Genomic DNA, 20,178 nt, shown 5'->3' with positions numbered 1-20,178 from the left:
ATAGCGAGTGCTTTTCTTCAGCGTCGAAGGTGTGGCAAACTAAGTTAGCAAAGCACCGCATCATCACAGAGGAGCACGCTCGACCACTTTGTCAAAGCCCCTGTCGTGTATCGCCGCAAGGACGCCAGGCCATATGCGCTCAAGTTGAGGAAATGCTTTGTGATCCAGCTATCGAAGAGCCCCTGGGCTGTACGAGACGTTTTGGCGAAGAAGAAAGACTGGACACTTCATTTCTGCATCGATTACCGCCGCCTAAACAGCATAACGAAGAAGGTTGTGTACCCTCTCCCTCGCATCGATGACACACTGGGCCGGCTTTGCAATGCAAGGTACTTCTCATCGATGGACCTCTTCTGAAGAGCGGGTACTGGCAAATTGAGGTCGACGAAAAAGATTGCGAGAAGACTGCATTCATCACACCAGATTACCTTTTCGAGTTTAAGGTGATGCCATTTGGCCTCTGCTCTGCACCAGCGACGTTTTAACAAGTAATGGACACTGTGCTAGCAGGCTTGAAGTGGCAAATTTGTGTGGTATACTTGGACAACGCTGTTGTCTTCTCGTCAAACTTTGAAGACCATCTGAAACAGCTGCAGACAGTGCTGGATGCCATCAAGTCATTGTGACAGGTTAAAACCAGAGAAATGCCACTTCACCTACGAGGAACTGCGGTTCTTAGGTCACATTATTAGCAAGGATGGTGTTCTCTCAGCCCCAGAGAAAACAGCTGCGATCGCACAGTTTCCACCACCTGCCAACAAGAGTGCAGATTCCTTGGTCTGCTCGATTTGTCAGAAACTTTTCGTGCATCGTCAGACCGTTGACGCAGCTTACAAAGGCTGGCCTACCTTTTAAATGGGAAGCGCCGCAAGGAGAAACCTTTAACGAACTTAAGCACTGCCTACAGTCCCTCCTGTCCTTGGACACTTTGATGAAAATGCTGAGACCAGAATTTATCCCGACGCGAGCAGTGTGGGCCTAGGCGCCATTCTCATTCAGAAGAGTGCTTGACAGGAGAACGTAATTGGGTACATTAGCAGGTCCCTTTCAAAAGCCGAAGTCAATTACTCAACAATCGAGAAGGAGGGCCTCGCGATCATCTGGGCCACTTCTAATTTCCGTCCATACCTATAAGATCGACCATTCAAGATGGAAACGATCACCACGCGCTTTACTGGCTGGCTAATTTGAAAGACCCCTCTGGCCGTCTTTGCCCGATGGAGCCTATGAGTTCAAGAATTTAATGTGACTGTAGTCTCTATAAGCCGGACCGCAAGCATTCCGACGCAGACTGCTTATCCCGTGCTCTGGTCGACGCTCCCCCGAAGGACGATGACGACGTCGCCTTTCTGGGGCCAGTAAGCGCCAGCAGTTATGCACAACAGCAGCGATCAGATCCTCAGCTGAAAGATCTAGCCGATTACTTGGGAGGCAAGACTGCTTCTGCTCCTGCTGTGTTTAGGCGTCAATTATCATTGTTCGCTTTAAGCAATGACGTCCTCGTAAAGAAGAACCTCGCTCCCAACAAGACTGGGAAGCTTCTTGTCGTGCCTAAAAGCCTCAGGCAGGAAATTCTTTATGCGTTACACGACAAGCCAACAGCAGGGCATCTCGGGTTTCCATGCACGTTGCATCGAATCCAGGAGAAGTACTACTGGCCGCGTCTGCCTGCAGACGTTGCCCATTACGTGAAAATGTGCCGTGAGTGCCAATGATGCAAGGCGCCGCCGGTTAGACTAGCTGGGCTACTGAACACGATAACACCCCAACCCTTCCCTTTCAACAAATTGGGATGGATTCCCTCGGCCCCTTTCCATCTTCCTCTACAGGTAACAAGTGGATCATCGTGACCACCGACTACCTTACCCACTACGCCGAAGCAAATGCACTGCCCAATCGTACCGCAGGAGAAGTCGCTAAGTTTTTTGTAGAACAAAATTCTCTTGCAACACGCCGCCTCAGAAGTGCTCTTCATGGACGGAACAGCATTTATGGCAGAACTGACACAAGCCATCGGCGAACAACTGCGTAGCATCCTCGGACAAATGGTTTACGGAGCGTCTCAACAAAACGGTTGCGGACATGATTGCAATGGACGTCAATGCCGAACACAAGACATGGGATGCCATTCTACCCTACGTCATCTTTGCTTATAACACTGCCATCCAGGTGACAACCAAGTCGAACTCGTTCAGCCTTGTGTACGGAGCTCAGGACGACGCTCGACGCGATGCTTCTGCATGTGACAGAAGACAACCTTTATGTCGTTGCCTACCTGCAGCATACAGAGGAAGCCCGACGACTCGCCCGGATGTGCATTAAAACCAGGACTCCCGATACTACAACTTGCGACAATGCAACGCAAAGTACAAACCAGGAGGTCAAGTTTGGTTTCGACGTCGATACGCTGTCGCGGACTGAGTGAAAAGCTCTTGAGGTGGTACTTTGGGCCATACAAATTCCTTCGTCGCATCGGAAGTTTTTATTTATTTATTTGAGACATTCTTTCAGACACAGTTGGTCTTGGATGACAGGGCAAAAGGCAGATACTCTCTGCCTGACAAGAACCTGTCACCCATGCACAGGACGGCAAGCACAAGTGTTGGATTAAATGGTTATACAAGTGCTGATAGAAAGATACAACACAATTACTCAAGTTTTCTCACACGTATATATTTGTGGCATTTTAAGACGATGGAAAATACTCAGGGCATTGAAAATGGCAGCAGGTAAATTTTGAAGGACATTTTAAAGCTCCCAGGCGATCTAAATTGCTGCATGGTATCTAGGAAAAAAGGGTGGGGTTCAGGAATTCGCGAACGATTCAAATCTTTATTTGTTCTTTTTTCGACAGCCATCGGCATGCGGCCTTATGATTTTTAATGTAGCGTGCAGATCACTTCTGTATTCTTTGTTTGTTTATGCTTGTTGTTGCGAGATGCGGTTTTATCGTTTCCTTGGTGTGGCAGATGATTCGAGATGTATCTCAAAGGATTCCAGCCACGTGCTTGTATCTCTACAATGTTCCAGGTTATGCTAGCCACTGTCTGCGGTTTTATCTAGATGTTTCTACGGCGCTTTTAAAGTGAGCGTTTACATGCGCGACAAGCATTCTTTGTTCGACGACCGCTGAGCACGATTTTTGCTATCGCTGCTGTCGATTGCTGAGTTCTTTTGTGAGCGCAAGTCAGCCCAATAAAGAGTTTATTCATGTGAAGTTCAAGCCTCCTTATTTGTTGCCAGCGGCATTGTCACCACTATGTGAAATATGGTAATGAAGATTTCTGCTGTGGTGAACCAGGTTACAAGCACTGGCATATAAAGTGCAGGGCAGTGGGGAAACACAGAGGAATGAAAGTAGCTGTGGAAGATGTCATGGTGTGGATGCGCAGCGCTTTTACCGGGAGGAAGCCGGGCGGCAGGAGATGTTTGTGCGGTACGTGCACAAGCTGTGTGAGCTGCACCTTCCAGCCGAGCACTTTGCCGAGGCAGCCTTTGCGCTGCGCCTGCATGCCGACCTGCTGCCCTGGGAGGACTGCCTCAAGGAGCAGCTGTACCTGCGCATGCTGCACTACTTTGACCGCGGAAAGGTGAGTCCCCTTTGAGCACATCGCATTTTGTGCTTTGTCAAGTTTGCAGGCGCAAACGCTGTTCCTGAGTGGACTAAACCGCAAGGCAGTACACACATGAAAAATTACACCTATGTGTAATAGCAGAAGAAAATGGCAGTTGCTACCTATGGCAGTTTGATGACTGACAAGACAAGCTGTGTTTGTTGAGATTGAGCAAGTAGGGGGCTTTGTTTATTTTTATATTGATATTTCTTGTGTTTTACTGTTGCTATAGAGTTAGTTATAGGGTTAAGGGGCAACAGAAAGCTAGGTTGGTGGATGAGGTTAAGAAGTTTGCAGAGGTCAAGTGGATGCAGCTAGCACAGAACCGGGTTAATTAGAGCAATATGGGAGAGGTCTTCGCCATGGTAGAATTAGTATGGTAGCGTAACTCCCATAGAAGCCTGCGTGTCGACTCTGAGCGAGGCTTTAGTTTCCCGGCGCCCCCTGCGAACTGTGAGGCAAAACAAACGTGTGACGTTGCTTGTAACATCACAGTGACGTACTTTTGGCGGGGAATTTGATTGTCTTTTTACTTATGAACGAAAAACAAGGCCAACAACGACGGAGGCAGAACGATGCTCGGATAAGGCAGAAAAATAGACACTGTAACTGTTCAGCCAACTTTACTTCACATGGATTTCTACTGTCAAGTTTTACGTTAACTGAAATGTTAAGGCATCTTTAACCACCTTATCATAGCATCGTTCTGCCTCCGTCGTCGTTAGCCTAGTCTTTCGTCGTGCGTCATGTAAACGCATTCTGGGGCTTATTTCTTCGGGCACGTTTGTGAACAAGGGCCTTCGAGTGAATTTGGCAAGCTTATGGGAAGAATCACATGGCTTGAGGCATTTCACTAAGGGCATAAATGAGTGAAGCTGTGCTGCATAGAAAGCCAGGCTTTATTAATTCACAATTACCTACATAGACGCTTCACGACAATTCAAATCTTGAAGTGTAGGAAAGCGACCACCGCTCATTCGCCACGGTCTTCATGAAATCTTCGTGATAACAAAATGATCTGAGCATAGGTCTCCAAACGAGATGTGGTGAGATTATAAAAGGGTAAAAAATCTTGCTAACAAACAAAGTACATATCAGTGTCAAAGAACAAAAAACAAACGAACGGAATAACTAACACTAGCGCTAGAACACCAACCTGTAAGAGCTTAGGTAAGCAATTCAAATTGGGATTGCTAGTATTTAGAAGTTAATACGTCTGAGAAGTGAAAATATCTGCGATATAGCTTCGCTCCAATGAATCTCGCCCTGTTCACGATTCCATTATTTTACTCGCGCTTCATTTGCCACTGAGAGGAGTCAATGTGAGGCTACAAATTTACAACTTAAGCATTTAACATGTTCATGAGAAAGATCCCATTGACAATAGGAACATCCCTGGGATAACAGCTAAAGCACATTCAGCGAACGTTGGTGCGGTAATACGACGCAGTAAGCAAAACATGCAGCAAAGGGAGTGGAACGGAAGGCTTTGCGCAATGCGATACGCGTCTTGGGGGCAGTAAAATCTCACCTTTACCGTTCAATTAAAACATGCAGCGATACGCCGCTCATGCAGACGTGTATCCATAATACAAGCCACCACTTTTGCGACGTGCCTGGAAGGACACGCTGGCCGAGCCGAGCTGCCGAGCTGTGACGCAGCATTGTCCCATCGTCCAGAAATGCGTACATGCAGCGGCAATCAGTTCCTCATCGAGCACACACAGTCTTCGCCTTGCTGTAAAGCTCTACCACAACCAGCAGAATGAAATACTGACTGTTTGGTACAGATAACCCACTCTCTACGCAGCACGCAACGATGAACGTCGAACCGAGGCCAATGACGCACTGATTTCGTGGATGTAAAAAGCTTTGGTCTGAGCCATATCTGAGCTTTGGGCAACTACGCAGCGGATACTAAATGGCCGAGAGAGGCCGTTAGAAACAAGTTAAAATATTATTATAAATGTGACATGTTTTTTCTTACGCAAGAAACAAAAACTGCATTCATTCCTGAGCGCGAATATTATGTTTACTTTCTAGTTCTTTGGAGTTCTGGGAGATCTTATTTTCTGTGCTTTAGTAATTTGCCTCGCAGTTTGCAGGGGCCCTCATGATCGAGTTGATGCCGCTGGCAATAGGTAGCTGCACGCGTTTTCTTCCAAGTTACACGACCATTTGAATTGACCTTGCCTTCGCCCTGCAGTGGGTATTGGGGCTGATGATGATGATGATGGGGTTAGTTACTGTCGTTTCTGTTCTAGATCATTTCTTTTGCCCAGTGAGGATAACATGTTTGTCATTGGCTGCAGTGCTGGGAGGAAGGCCTACCCCTCTGCAAAGAGCTGGCCACTATATACGAAGGGATCCTGTTCGACTATGAGAAGCTTAGTGCAATCCTGGTGAGTCACTGCTATGTCTAACTGGTGTATGAGCCTCTCATGCATTCATGCAGAAAGAGCTCGCACCAAAGTCTGGTGTGTAGCATTCTCTGTGCCTCTATAGCCGAATGGCTTCTTGGACAAGTTGGTGCGGGTATGCTAGTGGCTGCTGGGAGCAGAGCTATTGGACGATCCCGATTTCATGATAATCACATGTTTTCTTGATACCACTGCTGCTCTGCGGAAGCCCACAACTAGGGTGGACGACAGCCTTGTTTGGTTACTTAGATGCTGAAAGGACTGATGAGCTCGATGTATGATGCCTTTTCTTTTGCAGTTATGTGTGCATTTGTAATGAAGTGGGAATACCTAAAAACAAATTCCCACTTCATTACAAATGCACACATAACTGCAAAAGAAAAGGCATCATACATCGAGCTCATCAGTCCTTTCAGTCTGGAAGAACCATTTTCTTTATTGTGGAAAAAGCATCCAGGGGGCTTGTTTTGGAGATCTGTCTTCCAGAGTGTTTTTACAAAACTCTGGGCGGTCAGCAAATGATCAGTGGCGAAGATCACCAGCGTGGCTAAACTCGACACTTTCTTTGAGCCCCTCAGTGTCGCGGCTAGGACTTGTGCAGCAAGTAAGACTGCTGTGTCATATCATTGTGCAGCGTATGCACGCCGAGTTCCTACAGCACATCCTGACTGAGCTGCGGCCGGAGCCCGAGTACTTCCGGGTTGGGTTCATTGGCCTTGGCTTTCCATCCTTCTTGCGGGTGAGTGTGCTATGTCTGCCGTATGCTAGAAACCTCTGTGGGCTGCCTTCACTCCTTAATGAAAATGATTAGGGGGACCGACATGCTCTTTCTTCTTTGTCCACCCCTGAGTGCTGCAGTTGTGTTTCAGTGGTACTTTGAAGCTTAGGTTGTTTCGTTCATTGAAATGGAATTGTTTATTGATGCAATCCAGGGAGCTAAGCACATTTTGTTGGAGGGGGTTCTTTTCTTTCTTTCTTTGGATTGTGGCATTGTAATTTGGATACCAGTCATGCCAATCACGATAGAGTTTTAATCACATTCCTCCACACCACGTCGTCTGCTCGCAGCTTGGGCAGATATGGTTGTTTAGAAATATAAATAGATGCTGTCTATGTACAAAAGCTGCAAAGAGCATTCATAATCTACAGAATAGTACTTTGTGTGGCCTTACGCTGTTTTGTCCCAGCCACAATATTACTTCATTGTACACAAACAAAGCCATGGAGACGTCAACCTAGTGGAACCTTACTGTAGGATAGAAACTGTTTTTGTCATCAAACCAACTTTTCTATTGAGGCCTAGGAAAGGCAGAATCATCCCCCAAAATTAAAATTGCAAGATATTGTTACCTGGAAACGCGGTACCAAAGTGATGTACTCACTGACGAAGACGACCACGACAAAGCGTTGAGAAAGAGGACGACGCTGACAGAGTGGATACTGCACGGCTACTGAAGTCTCAGCGTCGAGTTCAGCCCATCGCAGTGCTGTTACATTAGGTGCATCCCCGTAACATCTTGGTGGAGGTCGCGGGTTCGACACAATCTGACGCTGGATCTCCGCAGTGGCCGTCACCTCGGAACCGTCACGATGACAACCGACGCGGCTCCATCTACCTCCACAACCCCAACTGTCGTCGTAGCCCACCCCCGTGACCCTGGCCCATTCTGCGGTACAGATGAGGTCGACGTCGAGGACTGGCTTTCGCTTTATGAGCGTGTTAGCCAGCACAACAGGTGGGACGCCACGCTGATGCTGGCCAATGTCATCTTCTACCTTACTGGCACGGCACGCGTTTGGTTCGAAACGCATGAAGCAGAAATACCCTCCTGGGATATTTGCAAACAAAAACTCCGTGACCTGTTCGGAAAACCGGTTGGCCGTCAACTCGCCGCCAAGAGGGACCTCGCCAAACGTGCCCAGACATCTACCGACAAGACGTTCTGGCCCTCTGCCGAAAAGTTGATAAAGACATGCCAGAACCTGATAATGTGGGGCACATCCTCAAAGGCATAGCCGACGATGCCTTCAATCTTCTACTCTGTCGGTACTGTGCTACGGTTGACTCCGTTTTGCAGGTTTGTCGACATTTCGAGCAGGCCAAACAAAGACGCATTGCACATCGCTTCGATCGGCTCCCCAACACTGCCCTTACCTCCACGTGCGAGGATCTGCCGACCCTAAGGCAACCTTCCAACACTGAAAATGTGACACGCATTGTGCGTCGTGAACTAGAAGCGCTCGCCCCTGCTGCATCCAGCCCGCCCTCCTCGGACAGCAACCTAGCGACGATATCCCTCATTCAAGCCGTCGTTCGTCAAGAGGTTGCCAACTTGGGCGTCCCCTGTAGCCACACCGTAGAACAACACAGTTCGAGCTCCGTCCCTCCCATGGTCGCCACCGCTACACCCCGCAACACCTACGCGCCACGCTACCGATACTGCAATCCTGATGAGTGGCGCACCCCTGACGACAGGCCGATCTGTTTCACGTGCTTGCGTATTGGCCACATCGCTCGCCACTGCCGCAGCCGCTGGACATCACCACCTCGACGTTTTCCTTACGTTGACCGCTACTCCAATTACGGTCACCCCCGTTTCACGCCTCGTTATGAGCCGCCCCGCACCAATACTACTCCGCCTCCTCCTGTGTCCAGTCGGTCTCCTTCCCCGCCAGCCCGCCGTTCCCGTTCGCCTCTTCCTGGCCGCAGTTCCTCGCCGTCCTCTGCCGGCCGCTTCACGGGAAACTAGCCAATGCAGCTCCCGGAGGTGACGCTGCATTGGTACCCCGACCTGGAAATCCTCTACTGCCCATTTCTTCGCCCTGTAACCTCCTGTCCCTGTTCGTGGATGGTGTTCCCGTCTCTGCCCTCATTGACACTGGTGCCCAAGTCTCAATCATGAGCTCATCGTTTTGCCGCCGCCTCAAGAAATTACAGACCCCCGCCGCTTCGCCCACCGTTCGTGTTGCCGATGGCAGTACTGCTGCCGTCACTGGGCAGTGCACTGCCCGAGTCACCCTTGCCGGTCATCACATCCCTGTTTTGTTCACTGTCCTCAACCAGTGCCCTCACAACGTGATCCTCGGCCTTGACTTTTTAACGGCCCACTCTGCCCTTATCGACTGCTCCAGCGGCCTTCTTCGTTTGGACTTACCTGTCTGCTCAGAACATCCTCCATCTGCACCCCGCCTTCGCTCCACTGAGTTCGCTCGCCTGCCCCCTGACTCTGCTGTGTACCTACCTCTGTCACCTTTCCCGCCTGTGCCTGACGGTGACTATCTTGCTTGCCCTATCACCGAGGTCTTTCTTGACTGCAACGTCGTTCTTCCTCATCTCATCGTACGCGTTACACAGAACAGCACCTACCTTCCTATCCTGAACTTCAGTCTGTCACCCCAAGTTCTTCCTGAAGGAATATCCCTTGCTACCTTGTCCCCTCTCACAGACTGCACCATTTGTGCACTCACTCCTGGCCCACATTCAAGCGTCCTTCCAACACCCGTACTCTCCACCACAATTACCGACCCTATTTCCGCAATGATTGCCTCTGACCTCAGCCCCGAACACGCTCAGGACCTGCACAACCTTTTGTTATCCTTCTCCGACATTTTTGACTTTGCTGCCGGTTCTCTGGGCCGAACATCAGTTGTGACTCACCGCATTGACACCGGCGATGCAAAGCCTGTACATCGGAGGCCTTATCGTGTGTCCCTTTCTGAGCGCCAAGTCATCCAGCAGGAGGTCGACAAGATGTTGGCCAACGATATCATCGAACCTTCGAACAGCCCCTGGGCATCTCCTGTCGTGCTCGTTAGAAAGAAAGACGACAGTTGGCGCTTTTGTGTCGACTATCGACATCTGAACAAGATTACAAGGAAAGATGTTTACCCGCTGCCGCGAATAGACGATGCCTTGGACTGTTTACATGGAGCCCGCTACTTTTCCTCCATCGACCTTTGTAGTGGCTACTGGCAGATCTCTGTTGACGAACAAGACCGCGAAAAGACAGCTTTTGTCACACCCGATGGACTTTACCAATTTAAGGTTATGCCTTTTGGACTTTGCAACGCCCCTGCTACGTTTGAACGCATGATGGACTCCTTACTCCGCGGCTTCAAATGGACGACTTGTCTATGTTACTTGGATGACGTGATTGTCTTCTCGCCCTCGTTCGAAAGCCATCTTAGTCGCCTTTCTTCCATCTTGGCACTTTTCCGCCGTGCCGGATTTCAACTGAACTCAAAGAAGTGCAGTTTTGGTCGCCGCGAACTTAAAGTGCTTGGCCATTTGGTGAATGCCACCGGCGTGCAACCCGATCCCGACAAAGTTCGCGCTGTTAGTGCGTTTCCATGTCCCCGTTCACCCCGTGATGTCCACAGCTTTATAGGACTGTGTTCTTATTTTTGCCGGTTCGTCCCAAACTTTGCCGGTGTTGCTTGTCCTCTCACCAATCTGCTGAAGAAAGGCGTTCCTTTCTCATGGGGACCAGAGCAGGCTAACGCATTCTCCACCCTCATCGCTATTCTCACCAATCCTCCTGTGTTGGCCCGTTTCAACCCGTCTGCCCCGACGGAACTTCGCACCGACGCCAGTGGCCACGGGATTGGTGCCATTCTTGCACAGCGACAACGCGGCCAACATTGCGTTATTGCCTACGCCAGTCGTCTCCTGTCATCAGCAGAACAGAACTATTCTATTACGGAACGGGAGTGCCTGGCTCTCGTTTGGGCCGTTGGAAAATTCAGACCCTACTTGTTTGGCCGACCCTTCACTGTAATTACCGATCACCACGCCTTATGTTGGCTCTCTTCCCTCAAGGATCCTGCTGGCCGCCTCGGCCGCTGGGCACTGCGCTTCCAGGAGTATACCTTTTCCGTTGTATACAAATCCGGTCGGCTTCACCAGGATGCAGACTGTCTGTCCCGTTATCCCGTCGATCCCCCTTCCTCTACTGACCATGAGTCGGACCCCTGTGTCTTCTCTATATCGGACTTTTCCCACATAGCCGACGAACAGCGGTTGGACCCAACCCTCAGTTCTCTTATCGACCGCCTCCGCACACACAGCCGTGACTCTTCCCTCGCACTGTTCTTCCTTCATGAGAATACGCTATACCGCCGCAACATGCAAACTGATGGTGCTGAGCACTTGCTGGTCGTTCCCCAACACCTACGCTCCGCCGTTCTCGAACAAATGCACGACGCCCCTACAGCTGGTCATCTTGGCCTCTCACGCACATACGACCGCGTGCGCCGGCGTTTCTTCTGGCCTGGACTCTACCGCTCTGTCCAGCGTTATGTAGCCGCTTGCGACCTCTGTCAACGCCGGAAGAAACCCCCTGTGCTACCACCTGGACACCTGCAGCCGATTGCTATCCCGACTGAGCCATTTTCTCGTGTTGGCCTTGACCTCCTAGGGCCCTTCCCCGAGTCCTTGTCGGGAAACAAATGGATCGCTGTGGCCACCGATTATGCCACGCGGTACGTGATCACTCGCGCCATTCCAACCAGCTGCGCCACAGACGTTGCTGACTTCCTTTTGTACGACGTCATACTACACCATGGTGCTCCCCGTCAACTCCTTACCGACCGTGGCCGCTGTTTCCTTTCCCAAGTTGTTGAGGAAATACTTCGCTCTTGCTCCGTTCGGCACAAGTTCACCACTGCGTATTACCCTCAGCCAAACGGCCTTACGGAGCGTCTTAACCGCACACTCACCGACATGCTCGCAATGTACGTATCCGACAGTCGTCGCGACTGGGTTATTAGTCTGCCATTTGTCACCTTTGCATATAACTCTTCGCGTCATGACACTGCTGGGTACTCTCCATTCTATCTTCTCTTTGGAAGAGACCCCTTACTGCCATTCGACACTTTGCTTCCCGCCGCTAGCCCCGTCACAACCTATGCCCGCGATACCATCGCCCGAGCCGACGCTGCTCGCCAGATTGCTCGTCAGAATCTCACCATCTCTCAAGAAACTCAAAAACGCCGCTACGACGCTCACCACCGCAATGTGCACTATCCTCCCGGATCTCTGGTGTTGCTCTGGCTTCCGTGCCCTCGTGTGGGGTTGTGTCAAAAACTTCTGCCCCACTACACAGGTCCTTACCATGTACTACGCCCAGTGACCGACGTGACCTATGAGATTTCACCGCTCCACCCAAAGTCACCGACTGCTACACCCACTTCCGAAATCGTACATGTCGCCCGCCTAAAGCCATATTACTCCCCCTCCACATCGCACGCCTAATACGCACCGGGACGTTGCCTTTTGCCGAGGGGGGTAGTGTTACCTGGAAACGCGGGTACCAAAGTGATGTACTCACTGACGAAGACGACCACGACAAAGCGTTGAGAAAGAGGATGACGCTGACAGAGTGGATACTGCACGGCTACTGAAGTCTCAGCGTCGAGTTCAGCCCATCGCAGTGCTGTTACATTAGGTGCATCCCCGTAACAATATTTTGCACATAATGAACACACTGAAATACCCGGCAAGATTGACTGAGATTAATGCGAAATGTGATGTCCTGCTTGCTTCGAAGCATATCGCCATGTTGGCAACATCGTTTACTCATAACGCATGAGTCTTGAACGCTGTACATATAATACTGAATGCATATAATACTTTTACTGCAGGGATGGAATACAAACATTTCTTTCTTTTTGTACACAACATTACGTACGCCTGGTAGGGTACCTCACAAATAGGAATGGTGCACGGCAAACCTAGGCCAGCACAAAGGATAGGCAAGAAGAGACAGTATTTATAATACTCATATGCCATATGCATTCGAACACGGATATATCGAACCCAGATAATTCGAATTTTAATTATATTGAACTCACGGAATATCACCTTGAAAATCCCATGTAATAGTATAGGAAAGCTGTATCGTATATCGAACACAATTTCACTAGTCGTTCGATACATCAAACTCCGCACCACGCATTAGAAGACGATCGCATCACCCTCGGCCGTTTGCTGCGTGATGTTTTCAAGCGACGCGCGGAAGGAATGAGAGGGCACAGTTTGGCGACAGCTGGTCTAGGGCAGTGTCATGCCCTTTCCCCAAAGGCGTGCGCCTGCGATAATTTGCACCTGCACGTGATGTTTGCAAGCCATGTGCCTGAAGGAACGAAAGGGAACCAATGCAGCCGTGGTGTTCCGGAGAAAGGAAAGACGCGATAAAACGAAGCGCAAGGGTGTGTGCCCACTCTTCTGCCAAGCTTTCTCTCTCCCATTCCTCTCTCTTTCCCATGGAGGAAGGAAAAACTCCTTCCTCCATGCTCTTTCCGGTCTTCTTTTGCAGCAGTATGCACTGGGCATGCGCGGACAAGGCAGCTCAGCCCGTGGCAGACGCTTTTTTGCAGTTTTTTTCCTTCCTCCATGCTTCAGTGTGCGTTGTGAATGCTCTGCGCATACCGACTGACGTGCGATGCACGTCTCATGCCGTCATGCTGAACATGCGTAAGCTACGGTGGCTGTGGATGCTAAGCAGCGGCAGGTCTTTTTTTTTATTATTTCTTACTTTATTTTTATTATTATTATTATTTATTATTTTTATTATGTCTTTATTATCATTATGTGGGGGGAGGGGTCATTCATCCTTGCCGTCGGGCTGAACGTGCAGTGTAGCGTACAGTCGTCCTTACTTGTGCTGAACATGCAGCGCTGGGTGAGCTATAGCGTTTGCGGACGTTAAGAGGCAGGTATTTTTCTTTTTTTTTTATTGCGAGAGTTCTCCATTCTTACATTTAAAAATCAATGAAAGCACGCGGTCAGCTGCGATCATGACTCCGACCTCTAGCATTGTTCGCTTCAAACGGCATGGTTATCACGCTTTCCAATGATTTTGTGGCAGTGGACTATGCCCGCCTTAAGCACGGGAGGGTCTTTTTTTTCTTTGCAAGAGTCATCCATTCTTACATCTATAAGTCAACGAAAGCACGCGGTCAGCTGCGATCATGACACTTACTTTTAGCATTATTTGCTTGAAACGGCATTTGCAGCTATCACGCTCTCCAATAATTTTGTGGCAGTGGACTACGCCCGCCCGAAGCACCGTGTGATAAATCAAGCCAGGCTTGTGCAATCGAGCCATCACAGGCACTCTGCCAAGTTCGCTCCCTGTCACTGCAGGATCTATGAAAAGTAGTCAAAAAATAAACACAACGTGAAGTTATCTCTGCATAGCATCTTGGCGCACTGCCAATAAATGAGCTGTGGATGCGATGGTCGAAACGGTGGAATGCGCCACCGGACGCGTCTTTTTTTTTTTTTTTCCCATTCTAAGAGGCAAAAGTTGGGAGTGGGTCCATTATGCAAGTGGATTGATTACGCGACAGATACTGTATCAGTTTTCACGATCGCAAGCGGCGTCTCAAGCCAATTTCTGTATATCAAATTATCAATATACCGAACTATTTCGCGATCCCCTTCGAGTTCGATATATCCGTTTTCGACTGTACTTATATGTCTGTCTTGTATTGCTGGCATATTCCACAGCATGAGAACGTCACCTCTGCACTTGTCACAGCATTGGTAGTGCTCCGTGGAACTGCAGGGGGGGAATACAATTATCGTAGTATTCCTTTTTCTGTACACAACACTATGTACGCCTAGTAGGGTGTCTCGCAAATAGGAATGGTGCACGGCAAGCCTGGGCCAGCGCAAAGGATAGTCAAGAAAAGACAGACTAATACTCAGTAGCATCTGAGGCTGCTGTTGACTTGTGCAGCCAGGTCACTTGCTACAGATGCCTATGATGGGTAATCTTGACCTGTCCTCGCTGAAGGAACAGATGGCGCAAGGTCGCGTTCAAAATGAGTCGCGAGTGCACAGCTGCATTGACTAAGGGACAGCTGTGCCTAGTTACACGTATCGCCATGGGGCAAAAGAGGGAAGAGACAGGCGGAAACGTTCATGGCATGAACATTATAGAGTAGAACCAGTTGTGGTCGATTTCTGGTCTCACTGGAGCAAATAACCTGCTTCGGGAGCCAGCAAGGCTACGTGCTTGTCGTCTTGAACGTAATGAAAGTGATGACGTGTTTTGTGGTTCTGTTGCTGTTGTCTATCTTTGTAATGGCGCTTGCGGTGTGGGAATTTATAGCTGCCTGGGATGGAATTTGGAGGGGAATTCATTACGGTACATGATTGCACTGTCAACTGAACTGTGGTTCTTTTTGTCTTTTTCCTTCCTCAGCCAGTAATTACTGGATTTTTCCTGTGCATTGTTGCGCTTACGTAGGAACTGGGACACAATCGGAGACGACACAGAACAGATGTGCGCAATGGATTTGCGCACATCTGTTCTGTGTCGTCTCCGATTGTGTCCCAGTTCCTACGTAAGCGCAACAATGCACAGGAATAACAACCACCAACTAGCCCAATTTGAAACTCTACTGGATTTTGTTTTTTGTATTCTTCTGAAGCAAATAAACACCGGCAGAAAAACGAAAAGGGAGATTAAAAATTGAGGGGATTTAGATAAATCGATTCCTTCTTCAGGAGTGCAGTCAGTGGTGAGCTAACACAGGCTTGCCCTCTCACATGGTAAAAAATGCTTCATGGATTTCCTGAGCCATTTTCTCTCTTGATATTGTTACGCCACGTAGCGGCGCACTGAGAAGCAGCAGAAGGAGAAGAAAAAGAAGAGGAAGCGAGGCGCGCGCAGACTGATTCGGGTTTCTGAGCCATGTGCGTCCATCCTTCATACGACGTTCACTTGTAATTAAAACCATTTCATCCGTTACATTTGGTGGAGGTGCTGGGTATCTATCCCAGTACCTCTTGCAGTACATTGCAGAATGCGAGTCTGGTCAATCAACGGGCACATTTCTTGCACTACCTGCAAAGAATCGGAATATTACTTCCCATTCCTGTCCTCTCTTCATATCTGTTCATTTATTTATATTATCATTAATACTTATGGTACACCTATTTGTAATGCTTCTGCACAAATCGCCGTCACGTAATATCTCACTCCTCCTCGACGCAAAATCTATCCACCGGGGACTGAAATTTTCTTTGTGGGGTAAAGGGCCTTGGGGTCATTGGCCCCACGTAGGGTAGGATCAAAGAGCCATTTCTCATGCCAATCACTCCACATTAGCCAGCTGCCAGGCCAGCAGGCCAGGGGAGAGCTTGTACACACTGTATTACTGGTGGGTGCCCGGCAGCATTTTGGGTCACACCTTCATGAGTATTTCCCTAGTAATGTTTGTGCTGTCACCACTGCGTCATGTGAATGTTTTCTCGGAATGCACACTAAGAATGGTTTCCTTGGCCGTGTGGCAGTGAACATGATTTCGAGCAGGTGGAATTGAAAAGAATGCTAGTGCTTTCAGCATGACCACATGCGCGGCACATTCAGCGCCACAAATAGCAGCTGCAGTCGGATCCCATGTGAGACAGCAACCAGTTGCAGTTTGTCACCCCTGTGTGCAGAACAAGGTGTTTGTCTACCGGGGCCTGTCGTATGAGAAGGTGGGTGCCTTCAGCCAGCGGCTGCAGGGACAGTTTCCTGAGGCACAGCTGCTGACGCACAATGCCCCACCGGACGCCAGCCTGCTTTGCTCCACCGACCAGTGTTCGTGGCACTTTTCTTCTTTCTAGCTTCAAGCCTTTTCACTCAAACGTGGGCCGACTGGGCAGTTTCCGGGGGTGCTGACACACTTCTGTTCTGAGAACTGCCATTGAAGTGTGAACTGTAAGCCTAACAAAGGCAAAGATCCTTGAAACCCCTTGAATTTGAAAGCATAGTCTAGGGTTGGACGGAATACCGTCTGGCGAGGAGCGAACATTGCAGAAACAAACACACACTCGTCAAAGTTTTTTGAAGGGAACACCAGGGGTTCTGGATCATATCAGTTGGGAAAGTTTGTTTCAAAAAGTGACTAATTCTTTTTGGCACCCTCGGGTGCCTATAAACTGTTATGCTACCTAGAGGCGGTCAATAGAAGCTTTCCGTTATTGCTGTCCTTGCCTTCTGGAAATCACTTTTCATTCTGAACTTAATTACCGCTACGGCTGTAATGCCTAAGAATTTTTGCAACTGTAACTTTTCAGCTTATATTATTTTCCTGGTGGTTGTTCACTTATCAGCGTTCTGAAAATTTTTAATTTTGACATAGTTTTCTTTAATGGCTGCATGCGGCACCACTATTCGTATACACCCAAAATTTGACCAATCAAAACCACTGCATGGGAAGCATGGGAAGTTTCACAACTGCTGATAATAATAAGCTCTTAGGAAACACAATGTTGCGAGGCCCGTACAAGTCCCTTTATCACATAGAGTGCCGCATGGCTTGAGTCTGGTTAAAACAGCGCTCCTAATGATCAAGGGACCCGTATGGCCCCAAAACGTCGGGTTTCCTTTCTTTAAAAACTTTTGGCCAGTGTATGATTGTTTCTGCATTGAATTTTAAAGTCCGCTTTTTTCAAGGCTCTTGAAAGTACTTGAATTTTTTTTAACCCTTGAATGTCCTCGAAAAATCATCTTCCATATATGCAGATAATAATTTACGCAACGAAAAACTGCAGAACTTATCAAAAGTAGGAAATTGTTTATCTTCTCAGCATATTTTTCTGCACTTAGCATCTTAAAGAAATTCTTGGAAATTTAAAAAGTTTAGTGGGTGTGCATTATTGGCCGCCCTGCATTGAAGGTCGCCCCCCTCAAAATGACGCAGCCAGGTCTCCAACCCCATTGCCGACTATTCGGCGTGTTCACATGAGGTCGTGTACAGCAAAACTGTTTTGCATTTTGCATGTTCAAACATTGTTGCGCTTTTGAAAAACTGAGACGTAGAAAATGACACCAGACACTGGAGTGCATTTGTGGGCAGCTTCTTTTAGAAATTCGCCGAAGAAGAAGAAAAAAATGGTGTAACTCAGCTGAATCTATGGTAATTAATTACTTGGGGTAAGCTATCTCAGCTGCCGTACTCAACATATTAAAAAAGGGCCTAAAATGCAGTAAAACCTCATTAATCTGGATCTCAAGGGACCGGCAAAAATGTCCGAGTTAACCGAATTCTGGATTATCAAACTTACCATGAAAACAACAAAAAAACGTACTAGACATACACATACCTTTATCTAATGAACAACTGCATTATTTTTTTTGTTTCATCAGAATTTGCGCGATAATTTTTTTCAGTCCTATCAAATTGCACGCACGCTCATTGTCGCGTGATCAGACGCGAAATTCCCCCAGTACAGTGGGAGCCTCGGCGGCCTCTAGCACAATGCGGCATCGCGGCAGCGGCTGCTCATCACTTTCATCACCAGAACAATTTCCGTCTTCATCGAGAACTTCTGATAATATGTCGTCATCGGTTAGCATGTCGCTTCACTGGAGGAGTGGTCGCCGTTGTTGTGGTGCACAACGGCAGTGGCAACAGGCCCTGAACACAGTAGAACACAGGAACGGGTGCTTATTTTCATGATTCGCACGCAGTGACCGTCACATCACAAACAAGCGGGACAAAGAAATAAGGCGTGCAGTCAATGCAGCCATCCCTCGGGACAGCAGTAGCAGTCATTTTACAGCAAGATACAAACAGTCTCGCGAGTCGCTGCCCTCAACATTGCAGCATTAGCCACTCTGGCGTTAGGCACAAAACGAGGTTTGTCGAGTGCTGCGAAGGAGTAGTTTACAAGATTCCGCTCTCATGCGGTCGAGCATATGTGGGGAAAATGCCTCAACGAAAGGCTCAGAGAGCACAGGCTCAACTGTAGCCAGGCTAGTGTAACTGGAAATCTGGCGCCGCACTGCGCTAGATGCAAGGATTGCGCACCACATTTCTATGAGACGGCTGTTCTTCTAAAATCTAGAGACAGGCTAACCAGGGGCCCCGCCAAGGTTGTGCCGTGGTAAGATGCTCGACTAACTACTGTTCCGGAGCACCTGGGTTCGAACCCGACCATGGCGGCTCTGTTTCATTGGAGGCGAAACGAAGAGGTGTCCGTGTGCTGTGCGATGTCAGTGCACGTTAAAAATCCCCAGGTAGTCGAAATTACTCCGTAGCCCTCCACTACGGCTCCTCTTTCTCTCTTTCCACTTTTAACTCCCACCTTCCTCCCTTCCCTTATGGCAGGGTTCAGGTGTCCACAGAAACAAGTGTGACAGATACTGCGCCTTTATTAACCAGGGAACTGTGGGAGGCTTACTGCATCAAATCAGGAAAAAGGACGTGTAAGCAACCCTTCAGTGACGCTATTTAAACAAGAGCAGAAATTCTTAGAAAAATAAAAAAGAGAAAAATGATCTTTTGTGTGCAGATTTAACATGTGATAGCAACATGGCTGGCTTGTTGGTTTTTGTGATGTTGTTATGTGTGCAGCGTACATATGTGTGTTCTCTGCGATAAAATTTCAGTTGATAGTTTGCACTCCAGTGTCCCATGTCTCAGTTTTTCAAAAGTGCAACGATGTTTGAACATGTCAATCCCCAACTAGCCCAATTTGAAACCCTTTTGATGCGTTTTGTGTGCATTGGCGCAAAATGCCTGGAAAGTGTAAATTCCAACTCTCGTCGTTGAGCCACATTGACTGCAGTTGTCAAGACAGAGGCTTCAGGAGGTCCTTTGAACTTTGCTTGATGCAACTTGGCTATTGAGTGTGATATAGTATGTGATTGTTTTATTTTCTTCAAAATATTGTGTTGAGGAACTAAGAAGTATAGCTGCATTGAGAAAGTCCTTGAGTATCCTTGAATTTTTTTTTTTTTTTTCTGTAGCCAGTAGATTCCTGAATGGCTTGGGAACATTTAGTATGCCAATAGTCAGTGTCCATCCACTGTCAAGCCACGGGATTTTTCTGATACTGATCTGACATTGTGGCTGAGTAGAGCTTGACATGGCGAAAACAAAGAACAGGTTATTTCTTTTTTCCTCCTGCGTGGTAGAAAAAACTGTTCTTCATTGCTTCCAAACTGCAAATTTTGAACATCGTGACTGACTGTGTCATCTCTGTCGCATGATTTCTTTAGACAGGGGCAAAAGAGCGCAAAAGGAAGCTCTCCCCCCCCCTCCCCCTCCTTTCGTGTGTTGGTGTGATGTGTTTGTGTAGTAATTTTGAGCTTCCACTAATCTTTGATTGGTGTTGGGTTCATCTCTATACGGAAGTC

At 48.4% G+C, this 20,178-nt stretch overlaps 1 protein-coding gene across 6 annotated transcripts in view; it reads left to right on the top strand.

Annotated features, from left to right (window-relative positions):
- Window positions 1-20,178, top strand: part of spg (dedicator of cytokinesis spg) — a 430,105-nt gene that overhangs the window by 314,833 nt on the left and 95,094 nt on the right. For all 6 annotated transcript variants that reach the window (XM_084607325.1, XM_084607299.1, XM_084607317.1 and 3 more), the window contains 4 exons: window positions 3,393-3,590; window positions 5,927-6,016; window positions 6,669-6,773; window positions 16,491-16,632. In XM_084607325.1, the coding sequence (XP_084463451.1) occupies window positions 3,393-3,590; window positions 5,927-6,016; window positions 6,669-6,773; window positions 16,491-16,632 (535 nt within the window). The remainder of the gene's footprint in view (window positions 1-3,392; window positions 3,591-5,926; window positions 6,017-6,668; window positions 6,774-16,490; window positions 16,633-20,178) is intronic.

Source organism: Amblyomma maculatum, chromosome 1, assembly GCF_055883805.1.
Source record: "Amblyomma maculatum isolate TAMU_Amacu chromosome 1, ASM5588380v1, whole genome shotgun sequence".
Taxonomy (NCBI): domain Eukaryota; kingdom Metazoa; phylum Arthropoda; class Arachnida; order Ixodida; family Ixodidae; genus Amblyomma; species Amblyomma maculatum.
The sequence above is the reverse complement of the archived record's forward strand: the minus strand, read 5'-3'. Positions and strand labels throughout refer to the sequence as shown.